The sequence below is a fragment of the Pelodiscus sinensis genome, chromosome 1, assembly GCF_049634645.1.
Source record: "Pelodiscus sinensis isolate JC-2024 chromosome 1, ASM4963464v1, whole genome shotgun sequence".
NCBI lineage: Eukaryota > Metazoa > Chordata > Testudines > Trionychidae > Pelodiscus > Pelodiscus sinensis.
The window spans coordinates 245,924,896-245,947,039 of record NC_134711.1 but is presented as its reverse complement, the minus strand read 5'-3'; the positions used below and the strand labels follow the sequence as shown (position 1 = coordinate 245,947,039).

The 22,144-nt window shown below is 43.2% G+C and overlaps 1 protein-coding gene across 2 annotated transcripts in view; it reads left to right on the top strand.

Moving 5' to 3' along the window:
• Positions 1–985: 985 nt before the first annotated feature.
• The window catches only part of TPP2 (tripeptidyl peptidase 2), an 83,664-nt gene continuing 62,505 nt past the window's right edge, over positions 986–22,144 (top strand). Inside the window, exons 1-10 of one of the 2 annotated variants that reach the window (XM_075918739.1) lie at positions 986–1,259; positions 9,875–10,003; positions 10,949–11,044; positions 11,285–11,389; positions 12,966–13,090; positions 13,871–14,034; positions 15,935–16,089; positions 17,974–18,050; positions 18,597–18,724; positions 21,550–21,649. In XM_075918739.1, the coding sequence (XP_075774854.1) occupies positions 996–1,259; positions 9,875–10,003; positions 10,949–11,044; positions 11,285–11,389; positions 12,966–13,090; positions 13,871–14,034; positions 15,935–16,089; positions 17,974–18,050; positions 18,597–18,724; positions 21,550–21,649 (1,343 nt within the window). In that variant the 5' untranslated portion in view covers positions 986–995. The remainder of the gene's footprint in view (positions 1,260–9,874; positions 10,004–10,948; positions 11,045–11,284; positions 11,390–12,965; positions 13,091–13,870; positions 14,035–15,934; positions 16,090–17,973; positions 18,051–18,596; positions 18,725–21,549; positions 21,650–22,144) is intronic. The other variant, XM_075918740.1, reaches the window with a different exon arrangement.

The following is a 22,144-nucleotide window of genomic DNA, read 5'->3' as shown; positions in this document are numbered from 1 at the left end:
ACTCCTGAAGCTTCCAAGTTCCTGGCTGACCCAGCAACTAGAGGGTGCTGGGATCTGGTGGCGACTTCTGGGAGCAGGCCAGAGCTGAAGCAGCCTGCAATAGCCCTGGACTTCTGGTCAGCACCAGGTCCCCTTTCAGACAGGATGCTCCAGTTGAAAACCATGTGACAATCCCACACTAGGCTCGTCCCTGCTTAGCCCAGCACCTGCACCTGCATCTCTGGGCTGGCTACTTCCTTCCCCAGCTCTGTGATTGCAGCAGGGTCTGATCCTGTGCTGGGACCCACGAAGTGTCTGTTCTTAGGGTGAACGCATTACAGAGACACGGCACAGCGATCAGGGATGGTCTGGACAGCGCTTGGTCCTGCTGTAGGGGTGGCGGGGGGGCTGGACTCAATGCTCCCCAGAGGGCCCTTCCAGTTCTAGAATAGTGCTAGAAATGTAGCCCTGTTAGTCTGGTGCAGCTGAAACAAACACCAGGACTGTGTAGCTCTTTAAAGACTAGCAAGATGGTTTAATAGGGAATGAGCTTTCGTGGGCCAGACCCACTGAGGAAGTGGGTCTGGCCCACGAAAGCTCATTCCCTATTAAACCATCTTGTTAGTCTTTAAAGTGCTACACAGTCCTGGGTTTTTTTCCTTCCAGTTCTAGGATTCCATGGTTCTGTGACATGCAGCTGTCAGGAAGGCGCGGAAGCACCATTCAAAGAGGAGGGGGGGGATAATGACCAGAGGAGGAGGCTTGGGGGTGAAGTAGAGTGGTAAATAGGTGCCTGTCTCTTTAAGACGGGACGATTCCGTGCAGGTTTCCTTTACGGCACTCCGGCGCGTGTCCCGTCGTCTTATTGGCTGACTAGGCGCATTCGCCCTTTCCAGGGCGGGAGCGCGCCTGCGCGCGCAAGAGCGTTTCGCCCTCCAATTGGCGGGTGGCGCCTGTGCGTCCGTGGCGCTCTAGAAAGCGCGGGCAGGCCGCCCGCCGATTGGCTGGGTGAGCGCATGCGCCACTTCCGCCCCTTCCTCCCCCACTCGCGTCACTTGGTGCGTCCCAGGCGCCGCTGCCGGGGCTGGTCCGTGCGCGTCTCTCTGTCCCCTGCCATCATGGCGGCCGCCGCGGAGGAGCCGTTCCCCTTCCACGGGCTCCTGCCGAAGAAAGAGACGGGCGCCGCCGCCTTCCTCGGCCGCTACCCGGAGTACGACGGGCGCGGGGTGCTGCTGGCCGTGCTGGACACCGGCGTGGATCCCGGCGCGCCCGGCATGCAGGTACCGGCCGGCCTGCTCCGCGGGTGCCGACCCGCCGCGCGGGAGCTAGATAGTGCGCGGTGGGGGGCGTCCAGCAGCCGAGGCCTGCGGGGCGGGGGGTTGAGCTGAGCGGGGCCGGAGCAGCCCGGGACTGGCGGGGAGACGGCGCCGGGCGGAGGAGGAAGGGGAGGGGCGGGAGGCGTCGCGGGGACCTGGCCGATTTGGGTGCTGGGGGCTCGTGGAGGCAGGCGGGCGGGGCAGAAGAGGGCCCCGAGAGAGACGGGCGGGTTTGAGCCCCCAGTGATGCTGGTTGTGGTTTTACTGGGGTGCTCCACTGCAGCCCAGGGGAGCTGCTTTCCTTGGGATATTGTCGTGCTCTCCACACCGAGGTGTGGCTTACTGCATAGAGCTAGCCCGTGGGCAGTGGGGCTGGAACCCAGGACCTCTGGATTTGACACTTACACGACTATTCAGTTCCATGCTATCTAACATCTCTAGTGCATGTTCAGAAGAGCTTCATCTGCCAAGAGAAAGTGCCATAAGAGCATTGCTATTCAAATTCTTGTACTGACTATTTCTTGCAATGTAACTTGTTTTGTGGAGGGAATAAGTATGGTGCACATTTTCATCTTTTCTTTCTGAATGCTTTTTTTTTTTTTTTTTTTTTTTTTTTAATCTCACTGGAAAACTTGACTTGGCTTCCAGTTGTTTTGCTATAGGTGGAAACCTGTTTCTAACATAAACCTTGTCTAGCCAAGAGGTCTGCAGTTTGTGGCTCTTCTGTTGTGAGTAGAAACTTGTACCTATAGCGTAGATGGGCAACAATTTTTGATGGGAGGACCACTCTTGGTAAGTGGTCAAGGATTGGGGTCTAAGTGACTAGTCAACTTTCCAATACGCATAGGCTTATTGGATAGTCAAGTAGTAACTCGACTAGTCTGTCAGAGAGGCAGTAAGGGAGGAAGCAGGAGCTGGTGCTGGTGGGGAGATACCTTAAATTTGCTGCCCCCAGCACTGTGTCTGGGGGTAGAGGGGGTAGGGGTGCAGCAGGCACTGAAGCAGTCCTCTCTCTTGTTGGTTCCTACTGCGGTGCTTCAGCCTTTAAAATGTACAAGAGTCCTTTGGGGCTCTTGTACGTTTCAAAAGCAGAAGCGCTGCAGGGAGCATGAGGATAGCATGGACTACTTAAGTCCCTGCTGCCTCCGTGCTCCCTATGGCACCTCCCCTCTTTTGCTGCCTTGAAGAGAGGCAGCAAGGGGGAGGGGAAGCCAGCTTAAAAGCTGTCTGCTTCCCTCCCACCCCCAGCTCCCTCTGAGGGGATATGGGAGGCTGCTGCGAAGCAGCCCCTGTCTGCAGGGATCCCAATGGGGAGCTCCTTCTCCTTCCTCACCCCCCGCCATGTGGACAGGGGCTGCCGCCGCCAAGTCACCCCTGTTTGCAGCAGCCAGGGCTATCTGCTGCAAACAGGGACTGTTGGACTTGATGCGATCCAGGACAGAGTAGTCCCGACTTGTGATAATTGTGGTGCCTCTGCATTTTAAATGTAGTAAGAGCTCAGCGGCTCTTACTACATCTAATATACAAAGGAGAATGTTTGTATGCTTGTGCTCTAATAACTTGGACACTATAAGACCTACTGCAACCAAACTTTCCATGGGATAAAACCTTTTCCTGGAGGAAAGGTTAAGGTACTTTTGGACTCGATCGGACCTGGTCTCAACCTGTAAAAATCAAAAATAACCTGCCGTGCTGTGCTGCAGGGGCAGCCCTACCCACCCTAGGTCACGTGTCCGCTGCCTGCGGCCCCAAAGCACCATCCGGGACTCACCCCACCCCCATGCGCATAACGGCTCAGCCATCAACCATGCCCCCTGTGGCTACAGTTACCAGGTAGTCTTTTTATATATATAAAAAAAGCGGCCCCATTTGATGGGGGTGGGTGGGGGGGGGGGGGCTGGGCCTGGTCCTGGCTGGGAGAAAGGGGGGGGGGGCTGGGAAACAGGGCTGGTTTGAGGGTGGTCATGGGCAGCGTGGCTGATCGGGGGAAGGGTGGCTGATGGGAAGCAGAGCTGGTCTGGGGGGGGCGGGGGAGTTCTGGGGCAGCAGGGCTGGCTGGGGGAGATCGGGAGGGGGTGGCCGGTGGAAGGAAGCAGAGTTGGTGGGGTGCAGCGGGGCAGTCCAGGGGAGATCGGGGCGGCGGGAAACAGATCTGGTCGGGGGCAGCGGGGCTGGCTGGGGGATATTGGGGGGGCAGCCGGTGGGAGCGGGGCTGGCTGTGGGAGATCGGGAAGAGGGGAACCAGCCAGCAGGAAGTAGGGCTGGCTGGGGGATAGGGGAGCGAATAAGCCAGTGGGGAGCGGGACACAGCAATGCTGGGTAACTCCAGCTAGTTTACAATACAGAGCTGTAGCGATGGCGACTCCTGGAGCTGCATGAGACAGGACTGCTGAGTCCAATCTCAAGCCAGCTCCTGGATCTACCTTTGCTGCATGCAGCTCTGTAGAGTGGTTCTATCAACTAATCATATAGTCGATACAATTTGTATCGACTATACGATTAGCCTGATAGCAGCCTTTAACATCCTTAGTCAAAGACCACACTTTTCCATGGTGGAGTTGTGGAGTCTGGGACAGAGATTGAGTACAGAAGGTATCTCGGGGTGGAGGACTTGAGTGCAAGAGAGGCTGTGAAATCTGAGAGGGAGCTTCGGTGAAGGAGAGAGTTGTGATTTCGGTCAGGGAATTGGAGCTCAGGGTATGGGAGCAGTAGAGGATTCTGGCCTTGGAAAGAGGTGTCGGAGGGGGCTGCAGGGTCCGGGAGGGAGTTGACATGGGGGAGAAGGGTGCAGAGGGTTTGGGTGATGGCCTGGGGCAGGGAGCTGGGGAGTGGGAAGGACTGGGGTGTCAAAGGCTCTGGCTGGGAGGTGCTTACCTAGGCAGCTCCTGGCCAGCAGCCTTGCAGGATGCCAAGGCAAGTTCCCTGCCTGCTGCAGTGCGAGGCTGCTCAAAACAGCTGGATACTCCATATGACTCTGCTCCAAGTGCTGGAAGGAGGGGGAGACTGTGTGCTGTTCCCACCCCCAGGAAAATCTCCGAGCTCTTATTGGCTAGATATCTGTTGACCAGAATCCAGTGCTGCTTTATGCCTGAGGGTCTGAATGGGATGGCCATTGGGCTAAATTTGGCCTGCCTCTGACTTATAGGGATCACATGCAAATAGTAGAAAATGGTGCTCTTTTAAAGTCTAGTCATAACTCTTTTGGAACATATTGTTGGTTATTTAATAGACGTTCAGAAGACCTACATTTTGTACTTCAGGGTCTGAACATAAATACCCATGTACAGAATCAGACATAATTGCTATTATCTTCAGTATTTGGATCAATTCCTCAGTACACCTATTAAAAACAGTACTTGTTACCTTCTGTCAGAGAAGAGTCAGTATCCTGTGTATTCTCATCATAGATTTTCATTACCCTAAGTCACTCTGAAACATACATTTTTAAGCATTCCGTATAAATATTCAACCTTACTCTTTTGAGGTGTGATAAATGCATGGCCATCTTCCTGTTTATATTTGGCAGTCGCAAGGGGACTGTGAATTAATTTACTCAGATTCAAAGTCTTCAACTGGATTCACACTGGGGAATCCTATACCCTTTGGCTTCAAAAGTACTTTGAATGGGTATCTGCCACAAGCTTCAGATTTCAGGATTGCAGGTATAGATATTTGTGTCTAAAATTTTTAGAGAACAACTTCAGAATGTGTGAAACAGATTAGGGATATGAAGAGCTAGTCTACTATCCGATAAGCAAATACTTACCAGATAGTCAACAGACTAGTCGACTCGTCATCCCCCCTGCCTTGCTGCCTCTATCAGAAGGGGCAGGGGGAGGAGAAGGGGAAGGGGGGTAAGAAGAGTGGGTACTTCAAAGCAGCAGTGCCGCTTGGAGCCTGGGGTCAGACCCTGGGCTCCATGCAGCGTTGTCACTTTGAAATACTGCGTGCAGCCCGGGGCCATCTGGGGTGTCCTTAGGCTGCATGCAGCATTTCCAAGTGGCCGGGGGGAGCCAGTGATCAGCTGGGGATTCCCTTCAAAGGCAGAGGTGCCCTATCAACTAATCCAATAGTTGATGCAAAATTGCATCCACTATTCGATTAGTCAGTTGATGTTTAACATCCTTAAAACAGATATATGTGGCTACATTATTTTTCTTGCTAATCTTACCTGTATCAGCTGCATTGTCTGTAGGGGAAAGGAGATGAATAGTATGAAAATAGCATATCCTAGTATGTTTCACTTTTCTGTATGATTGAGGGAGCTGTGTATCTGTGTCACTTTTTTAAGTGGTCAGGAGGGGGCTGTTAATTAGGGACAGACCTCCTTAGAAAATGCATATCGTTTTTTTGACTAGTTGTGAAAGAAGTGTATGATTCTACACTGAATTTGGGATTCTGAGTATTAGTGTAACTAAGCCTCTTTCCCACTTTTGGGAAAGCACTTATGGTGTAATAGTTTTATACAAGACTGATAAAATAAACACATGCTGCTGTCATTTCACCTTAAGTTCATAGCTTTTCAATATCAGAAGGCTGTACTAATGGAGAGTTAAGGTTTTTGGTGATATGTTGTCCCCTTGCAGAACTGAAATGAGCAAACTCAAACTTCTGAAAACCATGAAATGCAGAGTTAAGCTTGCATTTCAGTAGTGCCCCAGTATGCTCTGTTAAACTGTCTTTACACTGCCAATTCCACAGCTGCTGAAATGTATAAGTTATTTCCCCTCCTTCCCCCCCCCCCTTTTGTTTAATAGAGTTAGATGGAATTTGGTGAGTGAATGTGCTATAAAAGCATTGTTACAGGCTGGGGACTGACTGGCTAAGTAGCAGTTTGTCAGAAAAGGACCTGGGGATTGCTGTGGATGAGAATCTGGATGAGAGTCACAGTGTGCCCTTGTAGCCCAGAATGTGAATGGAATATTAGGTTGTATTAGAAGGAGAATTGCCGGCAGATCTAGAGAAGTGATTATTCCCCTTTATTTGGGTCTGGTGAGGCCACATGAGGAGTACTGCGTCCAGTTCTAGGCCCCCCACTACAGAAAAGATGTGGACACATTGGAGAGGGTCCAGCGGAAGGCCCCCAAAATGATTAGGGGGCTGGAGCACGTGACCGATGAGGAGAGGCTGAGGGATTGGGGCTTATTTAGTCTGCAGAAGAAAAGAGTGAGGGAGGATTGATAGCAGCCTTCAACTTCCTGAAGGGAAGTTCCAAAAGGATGGGGAGAGGCTGTTCTCAGTAGTGACGGATAGCACAACAAGGAGCAGTAGACTGAAGTTACAGTGGGGGAGGTCTAGGTTGGATAGTTAGAAAAAACTATTTCACTAGGAGGGTGGTGAAGTACTGGAATGAGCTATCTAGTGGGGTGGTAGAATCTCCATCCCTAGGGGTTTTTAAGTCTCTGGCTGGGTTGATTTAGTTGGGATTGGTTCTGCTTTGGGCAGGGGGCTGGACTCGATCTCCTGAGGTCTCTTTCATCCCTAGGATTCTATGTTCCTATGAAAAGGAGGTGAAGAGCTTGTACATTTCAGCAGCTGTAAGCTTCCTATTAGGGTTGGGATCTACTTGTAGAGCTGGTTAGGTTCTATCCCTCCATCCCATAAGCCAGGACTTGGCAACCTTTTCAAACCAAAGAACCAAACTACCTCAAAATTCAGCACAAATGGTCAACAAAGAGCTATACAAGAATGCCCATTTGCATGACTGGAAATATACAACTTAATATTATTAATTGACATAATGATTAATAATAGTATAAATGAAACCTTGTACTTAGACTTTATTTAATGGGACTGCTGCTGCTTCGTCTTTCCCACATTTCTTTGAAGACCATCAAACTGGTCAAATCCAACTTCATGCATGCAATCGGGCTGTCTTCTGTCAATCTTATGGCAGGAGGCTGATGTGGGGGTGCAGGAGACTGGGATGGGGTCTATGAGGGACTCAGGGCAGGGGTTCAAGTGTATGATGGACTTAGGGTTGATGTGTGCAGGAGTGTTATTGCGTTGCAGCCAAATGAGGCCTAGGACCCAATTAGGGGCTTGTTGGTCAGGCTTCATTTTTAAATCTTTTTTGGGTTGGGGGGCCACTGACTCACAGAAAAATGAGTCTGGGACCACACAAGTGAAAAGCAAAACAAACACAATCTCCAACCCTCATTGATGTGACCACCACCCCCCGTTGAAACACCTCACTCGGCTGGTATTCAGTCCCATAGTGTCTCAGGTTAGATTTACTCTTTTGGAGTTAGTGGATTTTGTGGGCCCCTCAGGCTTTGGGTTGGAGCCAAAATGAGGGGTTAGGGTTAAGTGTGCGGGACAGGGCTACCAGTGAATGGGATAGGGATGGCAGGATCTGGGGGGGGAGGAGGAGGAGTGTTGGAGGGAGGGAGTGAGTTTGTGAGGTCTGGCCATGGGGCAGGAATAGGCTGGGGGCAGGAAGCTGGCTGCCTGGGCAGGGGGGATTCTTGTCAGAGGCCTGGGGGTAGGGAGGACTTTGGCCAGGAGGCTTGGGGAGGGAGGGAAGAGGGATTCTGACCAAGGGAGCAGGCGGGGATATTGCCTGTCAGGCCAGGAGGCAGAAGGCAGGGGGTGTCTGGCCAACAGGTTGGGGGTAGGGAGGGTTTTGGCCAGGTGGCTTAGGGCAGAGGAGATTTTGGCTGGGGGAAGAGCTTGTCTGGCTGGGGTGGAGGGTGAGTGAGGGGTGTTGGTCTGGGCTAAGGATGTTAAGTATTGGGTATTTCACTACTTGAATAGTTGATGCATTTTTTTCATTGACTATTTGATTACTCAGTAGGGCAGCACTGCTGCTTTGAAATGCTGCTGTCTCATTTCAAATGGGCAGCGCTGCACAGCTCATCCCAGGCTTATCACCAGGGAGCCCAGGGTCAGCTGGGAACTCCAGCTGACCCTGGGCTCCCTGTGGCACTGCCGTTTTGAAGTAGCCCCCTCTTCCCCTTCCCTTGCTGCCTCTGTCCCTAACATCCTTAATCTGGGCTTGAGGGGGTGGGGGGTTACTTTCTTGTTTGTGTGCCACGTGGCAGGCATCGCGTAACACACCTCCTGCGCTGCCATTCCCTGGAAACCTCCAGGCAGGATTCTCAAAGGAAGCCTCCAGGGAAGTGTTTCCCAGAGGAAAAAAAGGTGGTGTGCATGGAGCCATTTTGGCTGCTTGTTTCCCGTGTGCTGAGGGAAGAAAAAGAGCAGCACACCAAGACATACTTTGTTCTATTTGTTTCCTGCACACCGATTCTGGTGTGGAGCTTCTGGTCTTTCTCTCCCTGTCGTCCTCCCAAGAAGTTGGCACTGATGCTCTAGTCTTGCAGGAAGCCATAAAGTTGTAGTGCCAGTGTGGGCTCCCTGCTGGAGGGGAAGTAAGGGCAGGCTGAGTTGGGGCTCCAGAAGAGCCATATCTGTTTCCCTAGAGCGCCATAAGTTGCTGACCATTGCCATAAACTTTCCCCTTACTGCTGTACCAAACCTCTGTCCCCTGTCTCCCCCAGTCTTACTTGTAATACTTCTCCCCTGTTGTACTCTGTAGCCATGTGGTCAAATGCCAAAATAGAAAGGGGAATGCCATCTATCACTCCAGGAATTTAGATGAGGAATCCCATTGTTGCAAAGCTGTTCAGCTGTCCTGTACATTGCCCAGAGTGAGGCCTTCATAGCAGGATGTGATTAATGGCTCTTCACATTTGCATTACAGCAACTCCCATAGTGGATTTCCCAACTCCAATTTGATTTCCCTGTTGATCAATAGCAGTCTGGCATTGCAAGTTTCCACATAACAATTGCTGCTTGCTTCTCCACTGTCCCTGCAGATCTCATTTTGGTGTCACTGCACTTAAGTGCTGGGGCAAGCTCCACGCATGCATCATCCAGGAATGTAGCTTTCAGCATCCGAAAGTTCTGCAGCCATGGCTTGTCATCCTATACCTACATAATGATGCAATCCATGTTCGGGTTTTTTGGGGCCAGAATTGTCACTCCATAGTTGGCAGCTGCTCTCCTCTTGAGGCTCTGCTGAGTATCAGGTGCTCAGTGCTTGCCATGTTTATTTCAGTAGTGCAGAACTGTGCAGTATTCATGCTGTTCACAGACTGCAGATAGTTGGATTTGCAGGATTTTTGAAGAGGTGCAAACTTTACGGGGTGTAGATAAAATATCGAATAAAGAAAACTGCTTCACACCCTGGGGATTGTGCTGATGGGGAGTAGCTGCTGGGCTGACATACACCCTTCCCATCCCCCGGCTGCGCTGTGTCGCTTCCGCTGAGCCTGACCCTTCCTCCTCCCTAGCTGCACTGGGTTCCCTCTGCCATCTGAGCCTGTCTCCACCCCCTCACCTTTTTTGCCAAGACCCCACACCCCCAGCCTGCTCCTTCACCCTCCTCCCAACGAGATACCTACCCCCAGAGGGAGGGGGGTTGGCGAATATAGAAAGCAGGGGGCGCAGCCCCCTTGTTTTTATATATAAATTTTAAAGTTCATTATTTGTATAGTTTCTTGGGTGTTTACTTCAAAAATGCAACTCCAACAGCCACATTTTAATCTCAAATAATCATTTTCTTATCTCTTCAGATTACAACTGATGGGAAACCGAAAATAATTGACATAATTGATACAACAGGTAGTGGAGACGTAAATACTTCTACTGTAGTAGAACCCAAAGATGGAGAAATTATAGGTCTTTCAGGAAGAACTTTGAAGGTAAGCATTTCTGTATTGTTGCTGGGGTTTTTTTGTTTTTCCTGGTGTCAAATTTAATGCACTTCTCCTTTTCCTTTTTTTTTCTGTGTAATTTATCCCTGTCCAGTGAAATTCTACACTAGATTGTCACATTGAATATTCTTTGTGTATTATCCCTTTCCCCATCTTTTGCCTGACTTACCTATTTTTAAATTCTTTGGGGTAGGGATTTACTCTTATGAGGTGGTTTACAGTGCTGAGCACCTTGGGACTAAGATTATATTTAACCTAAAGATACAATTGTAGTAAAGATCATTTAAAATTGACTCAATCCAAAGTTTCTGACTTGTCTTTTAAAGGCTGGTTCAGAAAAAAAACACTATCCTCACATGTTTTAAAATGATAATAGGTGCCCTTTTGGAAACATGAAAAATACTGGCATTAGTGAAAACTAGCAATATAAAATGTAGGAAGAACTATGATATTAAAAAGTGACATAATTAAGACAGAATATATGACTGAAGAGTTGGGGAGGAAGGGGAAGGATGGGTGTTCTGTTTACAGCCATCCCATTACCTCAATGTTAACAGCATCTAGGAAGTCTGAGTAATTTTTGTGGAAGGCAGCTGCTTGAGATGGTAAATCTTACAATGGTGTCAGATGTCTGCTGTTGGCTTTGTAGGAGGCAGTTAGGAGGGCTGGTTGAAACGATCTGATGCTGTCAACCCTTTTGAGCTTCCTTTGGCTTTAGTTTTTTCATAATTGTACGTAGGAATCTTTGTCCCATTAGCTCCGTGCCCCCTCCCCCCAACTATGTGAGGTTATTGCCCTCTGCCCTTGTGATTGACTAAGATACAAATGGCAATGGGAGTTCTTTCCTTGTATTTTAACATTCAGTGCACAATGTCTGTCGAAGGCAAAAAAAAATCTATTTCTGACTATTTCTGAATTTTATCTATTATCTAGATTCCAACAAACTGGATAAATCCTTCAGGAAAGTATCACATTGGCTTAAAAAACGGCTATGATTTCTATCCTAAAGCTCTAAAGGAGAGGCTTCAGGTAACTTTTTTTATGTTTTGTAATCTACCTTTTTTGGTTTTGTTATACAACTATAGATTGTAAATTGCAATAGTGTAGATTTTACTTTTAATTCTTTGCTGATATAGCAAGTTTTTTGTTTGTGCTGTGATTATGATGTTCCAAATCAAAATTGTGAAATGATTTAAGATAGTGTTCATAAAAGTTACGAGTGCCTCTTTCACAAACTAATATATTGAGGAATTTCTTCTTATATTACAGAAAGAACGCAAGGAAAAACAGTGGGATCCTGTTCATAGGTTACTACTAGCAGAAGCTTGTAGGAAACTAGATGAATTTGATGCAGTTCACAGCTCTCCCTCACAAGTTTGTATTAAAGTGGTTTTTTTTTTAACTTTTTATATTGAATTCACTTAAGAGACTTTTAAAATCTCCATTTGACAATTTTAAAACATGAGACCAGGTTATTTTAACTGACAGATTGAGTGGAGGTCCCTACATCTTGTTCTGAAGTCAGGATATAGGTGTGTGAATGCATGTTTGGTCTTGATACATTGAAGATAATATTCAAACTTTTTTTAGTTTTTAGTAAAAAGGTTCCATTTTGTTAAGCTCATATTGTGTCTCCTGAAGTCAGAGATCTGTTACAATCTCAACTTAAAATAAATTCTAAATGTTACTATAGTTTTTATTTACATTTTATCATCTGTTGTAGGTAAGGGCAGTAAAGCTAAATGCTGTCAGCCCCCTTAAGGCACTCTAGTTCATCTGTATATATAATTCCATCATTCAGTACACTCTAAATCCATCAGTTTTCAAACCAATTTTGTTGTAAGAAGATGGTAAGCAGAAACATGATGAATAAAGGAACTAGGATAAACTACTTCTGTTATTATCATTTGCAGAAGCATTGGTAGCTGCTGTTGAAGTTCACATCTTACATTTTTCAGTGTTTCTGATGGACATTTATTACTTATTAAGTAGTGTATCAAGTCATGAAGCATGCTTCAAATTTGTTCTAAATCCATTCCATAGTATTAGGCTAGTAGGCCTTGAAGGAAGGTTACTGGTAGTGTTCCCTCTTAATTTTTAACACGTGTGTAGAATGAGTTTTGTGTGTCCCAAAATGGAGGAGATATGTGACACTTCACCTCCACATTGGTGCATGTAACAAAATGTATATGGTAGGTGTAGGGCTGCAGGGTTTTTATAACTCCCTCTTAGTCTCATAACTTTGTCTTAATTAATAATGCCTGGCCTGCTGCTTCAGAGTGCAGGCCACAAAGGTCTGAGAAATTATGGTTTCACATCCAGTATTAAATTCTAATAATTGATGAGTAGAGCAAAGAATGTGAACAACACTACACATTTTATATGTAATGTAGGTCAATATCAATTCTTTAGCAACCACAGGTTTACTGGTCATGAGTGCAAAAAATATTTTAAAATTTAGTTAAAAGTAATGCCAAAAGAATGCTAGTTTTTAAACGTATAATATGTTAGAGTATATATATCTTAACATTGTTTACATTAAAAGGATGTTAAATAGATAAGGGAATCCATGTTAAAGTGTCATAAATATCTGTTTGGTTAGAGATTAAACAATTTAGAAATTGATATCAGCATTTTTCAGTGAGCTCTACTTAGCCAGTTCCATGTAGGAAATTTTAAAAAGACCCTCCATAACAATATCTGAAAATCATGATGAATGATTAACAGTGTTTCTTATGGGTTTTTTAATGAGTATGTAGCACATAATATATAAACATGTATATATAAACATGTTGAAAACTTTTCCATACATGTCAGGTCATATGGATTTTAATAAAAAGCAGTTTGTTGACCAGCTAACCTCTGTGTGTATTGCTAAATGGATTAAAATTATATATTTGACAAGGTTTTTGTTGTGTGCATTTTTTTTGTTTGTTTGTTTGTTTTTAAGGTTACTAAACTAATGAAGGAAGAATTTCAGAGTCAAGTAGAACAGTTGAATTCTTTGGAGAAAAAATATAATGATCCTGGTCCTGTATATGATTGCTTGGTATGGCATGATGGTGAAACCTGGAGGTAAATGCTTATGCTTCTACCTAAAATGCATGAAATTTTGTAAGTTTTAACACACTGGTTTAAACTGTATTCTGGGTGACTGTAAAGTGTAAGTAGTAGTTATTGATCACTTCATAAAAGCATTTTTGGAAAGAATTGTTACACTTAGCAGGATTCCAGTTTTAGGAATGTAGGTCCTGATCCTGCACCAGGATTTTTGTTGCTGAGCCTGGGCAGCACGTCCTGTTGAAGGTTTAGGCCCGAATGGGATCTCTGAGAGAGACTTGTGGGTTATTTATTTATTTTTGCTAGTCACAAATTCAACCATTTTGCCATAGTTATTGGCTAATAAGGGTGATGTCATGCTTCTTTGTGATGGTAAATTTTATATTAAGTATTTACACTTAATAAATACATAACGCTTTATACAGTGGCCAGTGTCCTAAAATCTGTATAAAGTTAGACTTTAAAAAAAAAAAAAAAAAAAAGTGTTAAGGCTTCTGAGTAAAAATAGTATGTTGTCACTTTTTTCTTCTTCCCCTTAAGTTACTAACTAACCACAAATCTCTGTGAAATCAATAGGCGTAGCATCACATAATCAAGCTGCACTTGTATATGTCTATGTATTCATTTACAAGTCTGACTTCATGTACTTGGGTTTGAAAATTATCATTATCACTTACAAAAAACTAGACAACTTAAAGCAATCTACAAACTCTATGGTAATTTTATATGGGAAACAATAAGTCTGGGGTTTTTACTAAAGATTGATCTGGCTTACTTTATACTCTGCATCAACAGAGCCTGTATTGATTCAAGTGAATGTTGTGACTTCACCAAATGCACAGTGTTGAGAACCTACAAAGAGAGACAAGAATATGGATCTTTTGGCATATCAGAGATGTTGAATTATTCTGTGAACATTTATGATGAGGGAAATCTGCTTTCTATTGTGACCAGTGGAGGTAATTAATCATTTGCAAATGAAATATTTTAGGTAGCTTAACAAGAAAGTAAGAAGTGATACCACTTATTCATAAAATAAAATACTCAAAATATAAGTGTCTCCGTGTAACACTGCTCCTATCATATGGTGCAATCCAATGTAAATCAAATCCATTAAAATGATGATTAAAAATCACTGATTAAATCATGTTGAGGCTTTGAAAAATCAGTTTGAAAATGTATGCTCTGGTCATTTTGATTTTTAATGATTTAAAATACTGCTGGTGAAGTCTCTTACTTCAAAATTTACAAGACTGCTATAATCAAAAATCAAAGTACATAAGCATCTATATAACTTTTCTTATATGTATAGTTGTGCCTTTGGAGTACAGCTTTCAATATGGCAGATAAATGCCATGTTGACACAAATTCTTAGATTATCAGAGATGCCCCCAGAGATGCCCCACAATAAGGCCCTGGAGGCATAGAATACATCTCCACTTTCCGGATGATTGACACTCTGGCGATTGATTTTTCCGGGGTTCAATTTAGTTGGTCTAATGAAGACTCACTGAATCGAACACTGAGGGTGCCCCCTCCTCAGTGCTTGTCCTCTTTGCTGTCACGAGGAGTAAGGGAAGTCAACGGAAGAATTCCTCCTATTGACCTCCTGCTGTGAAGATTGTTCCCAGCTTGGCGTAAGGTACACTGCATCCGCTCCGGCTATGTTATTTATGTAGCTGGAGTTGAGTACCGTAAGCTGACCTTGAAGTGTAGACCTGGCAATAGAAATAGCTAACATAAGAATGGCCATACTGGGTTAGACCAAAAATCTATCTAGCCCAGTATCCTGTCTTCTGACAGTGACCAAAGCTAGGTGCCCCACGGGGAGTGAACTGAACAAGAAATCATCAAGTGATTTCTCTCTCTCTCTCTCTCTCTCTCTCTCTCTCTCTCTCTTTCCCCCTCCTCCTCCCCCTCTCCCCCACCTAGTCACCCACTCGCAGCCTCTGACAAATAGAGGCTAAGGACACTGTTCTTGCCCTTCGTGGCTAAGAGGTCCATCAGTAGCTATCTTCCATGAATTTATCTAGTTCTTTTTTGAGTCCTGTTTACAGTCCTGGTCTTCACAACATCCTCTGGCAAGGAGTTCCACAGGTTGACTGTGCATTGTGTGAAGAAATATTTCCTTTTGTTTGTTTGAAACGTGCTACCTCTTAACATAAATTAGTAGGTTTCCAACTTCTGTTCTATACACTGCAGTCCTGATACTCTACTTGCTAATGCTGCTGCTTAAAAGTATACATGATTGACTTCACTGGAGTTACTCCTGAATCTCCCTGGTATAAGAGAGAAGAAAATCAGGCTACTAAACTTAATTGCTACTGCATTGCTTTAAATAGAGAGTGGCTAAATTTAATTGCTTTCTCCTGCAGCTTGAATGGTTACCAATGGAGGGCAGCTTCTAAAAGAAAATTGTGTATCTTATCAAAGCAATGACTAAATTTGTATTTGCCGAGGCATAATGAAGGTTGTCTATATACATTTCCTTTGAAATGACACCTGTGCCACTATACTTTTATCCCATTTTTGTGCAGTTTATATAAATATGATGTATGGTTACCTTTATGACTGCTTGCTTTTAAAAATGTAAAATATCAGTGAAAGGTGCAGGAGACATTAACAATTGATAATCAGAAGATTCAAAGAATGTATAGCTGTCAAAATTAGTGAAGACACTTCTGAAGAATCTAAATTCCATGTGGATTTAGTAGCTTTCTACATAAGTCCATAGTTTTTTAAGTATAAATTGCTCAGTAAATGAAAATCATAGCATATTAAATCAGCATAACTGAGGTTTCTTACTGGATTGTGTTATTGAGCTCATGCAATAACATGCTTTTTGTTTGATATGTTCAGGAGCACATGGGACACATGTAGCTAGTATTGCTGCTGGGTACTTTCCAGAAGAGCCCGAACGAAATGGTGTGGCTCCAGGAGCTCAGATTCTTGCCATCAAGATTGGTGATACAAGATTAAGCACAATGGAAACTGGCACTGGCCTTATAAGAGCTGTAAGTGTGTAGCTGAATTAATAGCTAATTGAATTAAGTTGCTTGATATAGGACATTGTGTGTAAGTATGCCTTTTCAATAGCTAGGAAAGAAAGTGAAGTTCACACTGAATCTCTGTGGTCTGGCACTCTGGTCTGACAACATCTGTGTTTCAGCATGATTTTTATTTAGCCAAGTTTCCACTTATCATGGGTGTGGCCAAGTTTTCCACAGTCCCATCAAGTTTTACAGCCACCAGTGGTGGCCCTGTGTTCTGTATTGTTGTTTAGCTCTAATTTATCCTAAATCTCTTCTAAGAGACCACTAAGCAGTGGAAGAGTTGGTAATGCTGCTAGACAATATTGACCTCCTCTGGTTCAATAAATTCTCTAATTTGACACTAGTTAGGTCCTGAGGGAGACGGAGTTGAGAGTTTCACCACGTATAATTGGAGTGATTTGAGGGGAAAACTGCTACTAAATTTGATCAACACTGTGTCCAAAAAACTTTTGTAATCAGTTCAATTAAATCTTAAATCTTAGTTGTTTGATGTGACTTTTTTCAAGGCATTCCAGAGTGGAGACTATTTTAATAAATCCATAGTTTAAAATAGTCATTTACAGTTGAGCATAAGAGAAACTCAACTGGAGTCAGGAAAGGGCAGTATTGAGTTTGATCATTTGTTGCTTCCAAGACCAAGAAGAATCTCAGGAGAAGTCTAACAAGAATTTAAGTAATATGAACATTTTTACAAGCTAGAAAATATGAAGTTTCAGGCAGTGGGGGTATAAGATTATAGTTAAGTCATGAAGAAAATACTGCATGGCACGTTTGAAATAAGAATTATCCTGTGAAAATAGTCCAGTGGTCTGGCTAGCCCCATATTCCATTTCCCGTTTCACAAATACATTGGGGATAGGTTCAGTGAATTGAGTATTTTTGGTAATGTGGCTTTGTTTTGAGCATCCTATATAGGTTATTGCTTTTAGCAGGATATTAAACTGTTAATAACATTCCTATGTTTTATATATCTTAGCGTGCCAAACTATCTAATGAAAATAGAGGATCTTATAAGGTTCTTTTTAAGTACCCAATATATATATTTTGTGTTGTATGAAGTGTATACTTTTTTTAGTCTTGTAGAGTGAAACACTGGAGAAGTCTAACGTGGGACAAAGATTAGGTGTATATTTTAATATTGTTGCTTCAATGCAATTGGTATTGTTTCGCTAGACAACAAAAGAAACCTGATGCATCCAGTGAGCTCATTAAGAATTAGAGGACTTACTTTCACAACTACTTTTGAGAGAGGATTAGACATTTTTCACTTTCAGCAACAAAGGCACAGGATCTCCATTATTTTATTCCTCACCGAATTCTAATTAGATACCTATAGAAAAGAAAGTAAAAGAAGCTCTAAGTAAATTATTTCCATCCAAAAAGGAATTAAAATACAATCTCAGGCATGATCTGTAGAACTATCTATATATGACCACATGAAGATACATTGGAATGAAGGGTCACTTCACTCAGTTTTGATTGGTTTGCAAAACAAAGACTGGGCAGTAAGGATTACAAATGTACAGTGGCCAAGAACTAATGATCCCTAGTGTCTTACAAACCCACATTATCTTACCTGTATAAGTTACGAAAATAAATTGATAGTTGGACTCCAAAGTTTGGAGTTCATCAAACATTTATCGTCTACACAGGAAAATACATTTAGTTAAGAGGCAAATTGGACTTGAAGCAATCTGCCTTTTAACAAAAGCATGAATCTGCATCAGAATCTTCATAGACATTCATTCATCAGTGTTACAGATGGATCTATAATGGGTTTATATGGATGGTCTTATTTGTCATGTCTAAGAATTTAGTGGTAAAGTTTAACTTAATCTTAAACAGATGATAGAAGCAATAAAATACAAGTGTGATCTTGTCAACTACAGCTATGGAGAAGCAACCCACTGGCCAAATTCTGGGTGAGTGCACTGGCTTTACCATAACCAGGTTTAATACTGAAGAAAACTGAGGTTAAAAATTGTTTCATTTGTGTAAACAGTGTCAACAGGAGTAAATAATTAATTATGAGCTTTCTAGAATGATATTAAAATGTTGGCAGCATGTCTCAAACTGCTGAGCCTGAGTCTGTGTATTATGTAAACCTGCTAAAATTGTCAGTTTTTGTGGTACAGTGCAATATTCTTTCTGGGGGGAAAATTACAGGAATAATCCCTTTACAATGTGTGTGTTGCTACAGAATCTTTTCTCAAGAAAAACAAATCTTACTAATTTTTTTTTCCTTTTTAAAACTGTTTAGGGGTGCCTCCCCCATTATAGTCAAGTGAGCCTTTAAGGTCTGGCAAGTCGTCTGAATATTATTCAGCAAGGCAGAATATAAAATCTTGGCCCATCAGTCAGTGGCAGCTTTGCACTTGATTTCAATGTTATCTGAATTGCATCCTGGATACTGAAAAGGAAGAAGCAAATATTTTGTTGCGTAAATGTTTTTTGTGTTTTTGTTTTAGGAGAATTTGTGAAGTAATTAATGAAGCTGTATGGAAACACAATGTAATATATATTTCAAGTGCAGGGAATAATGGTCCTTGCCTTTCTACTGTGGGATGTCCAGGTGGAACTACATCTAGTGTAATAGGTAACAAAACGTCTTTTACAAATTGGAAAAAAAAAAAACTCTATGCAAATAATTGATTTTAAGATTTACAGGATTACAAAATCATTTGTATATACTTGGGGAGGAACTATCTTAAATTAAGCCATGTTCTTGGTGTATTTCTTAATGTACCTGTGTGGGATCTGTGTATTTATGTTCAGAAGCCTGCTGTTTGGTCTGAATATGTAGTTAGGGGTGAAACATTATTTGCAACTAATAATTCCTGGCTGCTAAACATGAAGAAAAATACAGGAGGCTGCTAGGCAGTTTGTCTTGATATTTGATTTTTAATAAACTTGTAGAAGGTGAGCCCTTAGAAAGCATTGAGACAAATTTGACTCTTTTCAAGTATAATTTGTGTATTAAAGACTGCTCATGCCATAGCTGTTAGCTATTTCTAAAACCACATTTTACTAAGTTTAATCTCAATTTAACTCAAAGTATCTTAGATTCAGAAGATAAACTTTGAATGGGGAAATTTTAGGTTGGATACCCTGATATGCTGCCTCTTTCTTCTCTAATGAATCCTAGTTCTGTCATTTGGATCTAAAATTTTGCATTTGTTCAGTGGGATTCTTCGGGGTTCGGGGATAGGAATCCATCCAAATACATTGTAACATCTGTCAAAAGCTGTTCTTGGAATCAAAACTTGTTCTTCCTGTTGTCAGAGTCCACTTGATAAACTAATAATCCATGAAAATACTGAAACCATAATTCTTTAAAAAAAAGTTTAGTAATTCCATTAAGGTTCTTAAAATGTGGTGGGTTTTTTTAAAAGGTGAGTTAGTATGCCTAATAAATGAGCAGGAGTCTGGAGTTGAATTTGTGGGCTTTTTTCAGAGGTCTTCATGTGACTCACTTTGAGAGAATGTAGAGCAGTAATTTAGTTAACCCTTCAGCACAATGGGATTTGCTATTTTTGGTTTGTCTTTGCTGCAGTTTTAGCTTATGGCATAACTCAAGTGTTGCAACTAAATTTCAATTTACATACACAAAGGTCCAGTTCAGGTTTAATGGTCCTTTAAAGTCAAGCTGGGTATGAAGCTTGAGTGCTGCTTCAATGAGACGGGGCTTCTCAGTGTGTAGTACACCTAACATGCCAGCAGAATCCTCTTGAGGAGCTGTAGCATAAGCTGATGAAGTTGCACTGGTACATCTGTGCAACCTTCCTGAATGACACTAGTTAATATGTCAACTTAGTTATATCTACACTGGGGGATGTAAATGACATAGTTGTGCTCGCAAAACTTGGAAATGTAGACTAAGGTCGTATTTACACCTAAACATTAGATTGATTTAGCTACATTGCTCAGGAGGTTAATTTTACATCCTGGGTGTCCTAGTTAGGTCATTCTGACCCCTGGTATGGACACACATAATTGTTCATTCAACCTAGCTAACACCTTTCAGAGAGATGACTTTATGAGATGGAAGGGATTTTTCCATCAATCCTTTTTTTTTTTTTTTTTTTTTTTTTAAAGGGAGGGAGAGCAGTATTACACTGTGGCTGTGTCTAGACTGGCCAGTTTTTTAGAAAATCAGCCGCCTTTCCGGAAAAACATGCCAGCGGTCTACACTGGCCGCTTGAATTGCCGCAAAAGCACTGACTTCCTATTGTAAGAAATCAGTGCTTTTTGCAGAAATACTATGCTGCTCCTGTTCAGGCAAAAGTCCTGATCTGGTGAAAATGGCTATCGGGGCTTTTTTGCGGAAAAGCGCATCTAGATTGTCCACAGATGCTTTTCCGCAAAAAGTGCTTTTGCAGAAAAGCGTCCGTGCCAATCTAGACACTCTGTTCCGAAAATGCTTTTAACGGAAAAGTTTTCCATTAAAAGCATTTCTGGAAATTCATGCCAGTCTAGACGTAGCCTATGGTTCTACAGCACTGTAATTCAAGTATTTTTTGTATTGTCGTTGCTCTTAGCTTATCTTGAGTAAGTGAAGTCTAAAAAAAAAAAAAACAAATGAAATGGTTTGAATGTAGTAATTCATGCTGTTGTAATGAAGACAAAGCCTTTACCTCATGGAATTTTATTTTAGTTTTTTGAATTTTTCAGGGGAAAAATCACACAATTCCTTTTACTATTAATGGGATAATGTATCAGAGTAACATGTTGTTCTTGTTGTTCATGGGAAATCTTTTTTTTTACTAAAGAGTTGGCTATAGGACAAACTTGACAGGAGAACAAAGTCTAGCTAGATGAATTTAGGGTTGGATATCTTATATAATTGTTACTATACATAATACTTGCTTGGCCTTCAAATTTACTGTAAACAGGGGCAGACAAACTTTTTGGGGAGGGGTCTGAGCATCGTCTTGGAGTTCTGAAATCATAGAGAGGGTAGGTATGGAAGGCTAGGGGAGGCTGTGCCTGGCCCTTGCTCTCTGTCTAACCCTTCTTCCCCCATCCCTTGACTGTACCATCCAGAGCACTGGGGCTGCCATCGCTACAGGTGCTCTGACTGGCCAAAGCTCACTGCTCAGAGCATCAATGCTGGTGGCATGGTGAGCTGAAGCTGTGGGAGAGGGCACACAAAAGCAGAGGGGATAGTGCTTATTCTTTCCAGGCTAGAGCTTGGGGCCAGACATAAGGGACCTATGAATTGTAGTTCACCCCCCTCTGTTATGAAGTACAGAACTTCACTGAGGAAAAACTTAACTGTTCTCAATATCTGGCCAACTTTATGCTAGCAGAAAGAATATTTTAATGTAAACATTTATACTGCTTCTTAAATGTGTGTGCTGTAGGCTACAAATAAGGATGTCTTTAAGATCTTGCATCATATATTGAAATATTTTTTAATAGGTGTTGGTGCATATGTATCACCTGATATGATGGTTGCTGAATATTCCTTAAGAGAGAAACTACCAGCAAATCAGTATACTTGGTCATCAAGAGGCCCCAGGTAGGCGATCTGTAATTCAAAAGTTCACGAGCTGTATGGCGACTGTTAATTGTGGAATGAAAGTTTCTTTCCAAGGAGAAGTGTTTTGTATGGGTTCCCATTCTTGGATATCTAACCTCATGTGACTCTTGAAACTGAGGATGTTGCAGCACTTCAGAGCCAAAAAACAAATTACCTTTCCCTAACGCAGTCACCGTATACCTGAGGGAGATGTAGAATATCCGTGTTCTCCTTTGTTCTTATAATTTGGGTGGCAGGAGGAGGGTGTCAAACTCCAGACCCACAGGCCATCTACAGGCTGGAGTGTATTTGCAATCAGCCTAGGAGACCTAGGGCTGGTGTGGCTAACTCTTCTTTCTCTCCCCTCTTATAATCCCCCCCCCTCCCCCAGTTAGTGTGGCTTGTGAACATGGCCCATGCCTCCTGGGTCCCCTGTGCTCACCGGGGCAGACAATGGGAGCCTGCGGAGGCCAAAAAGCCTTCTTAAAGGGCCAG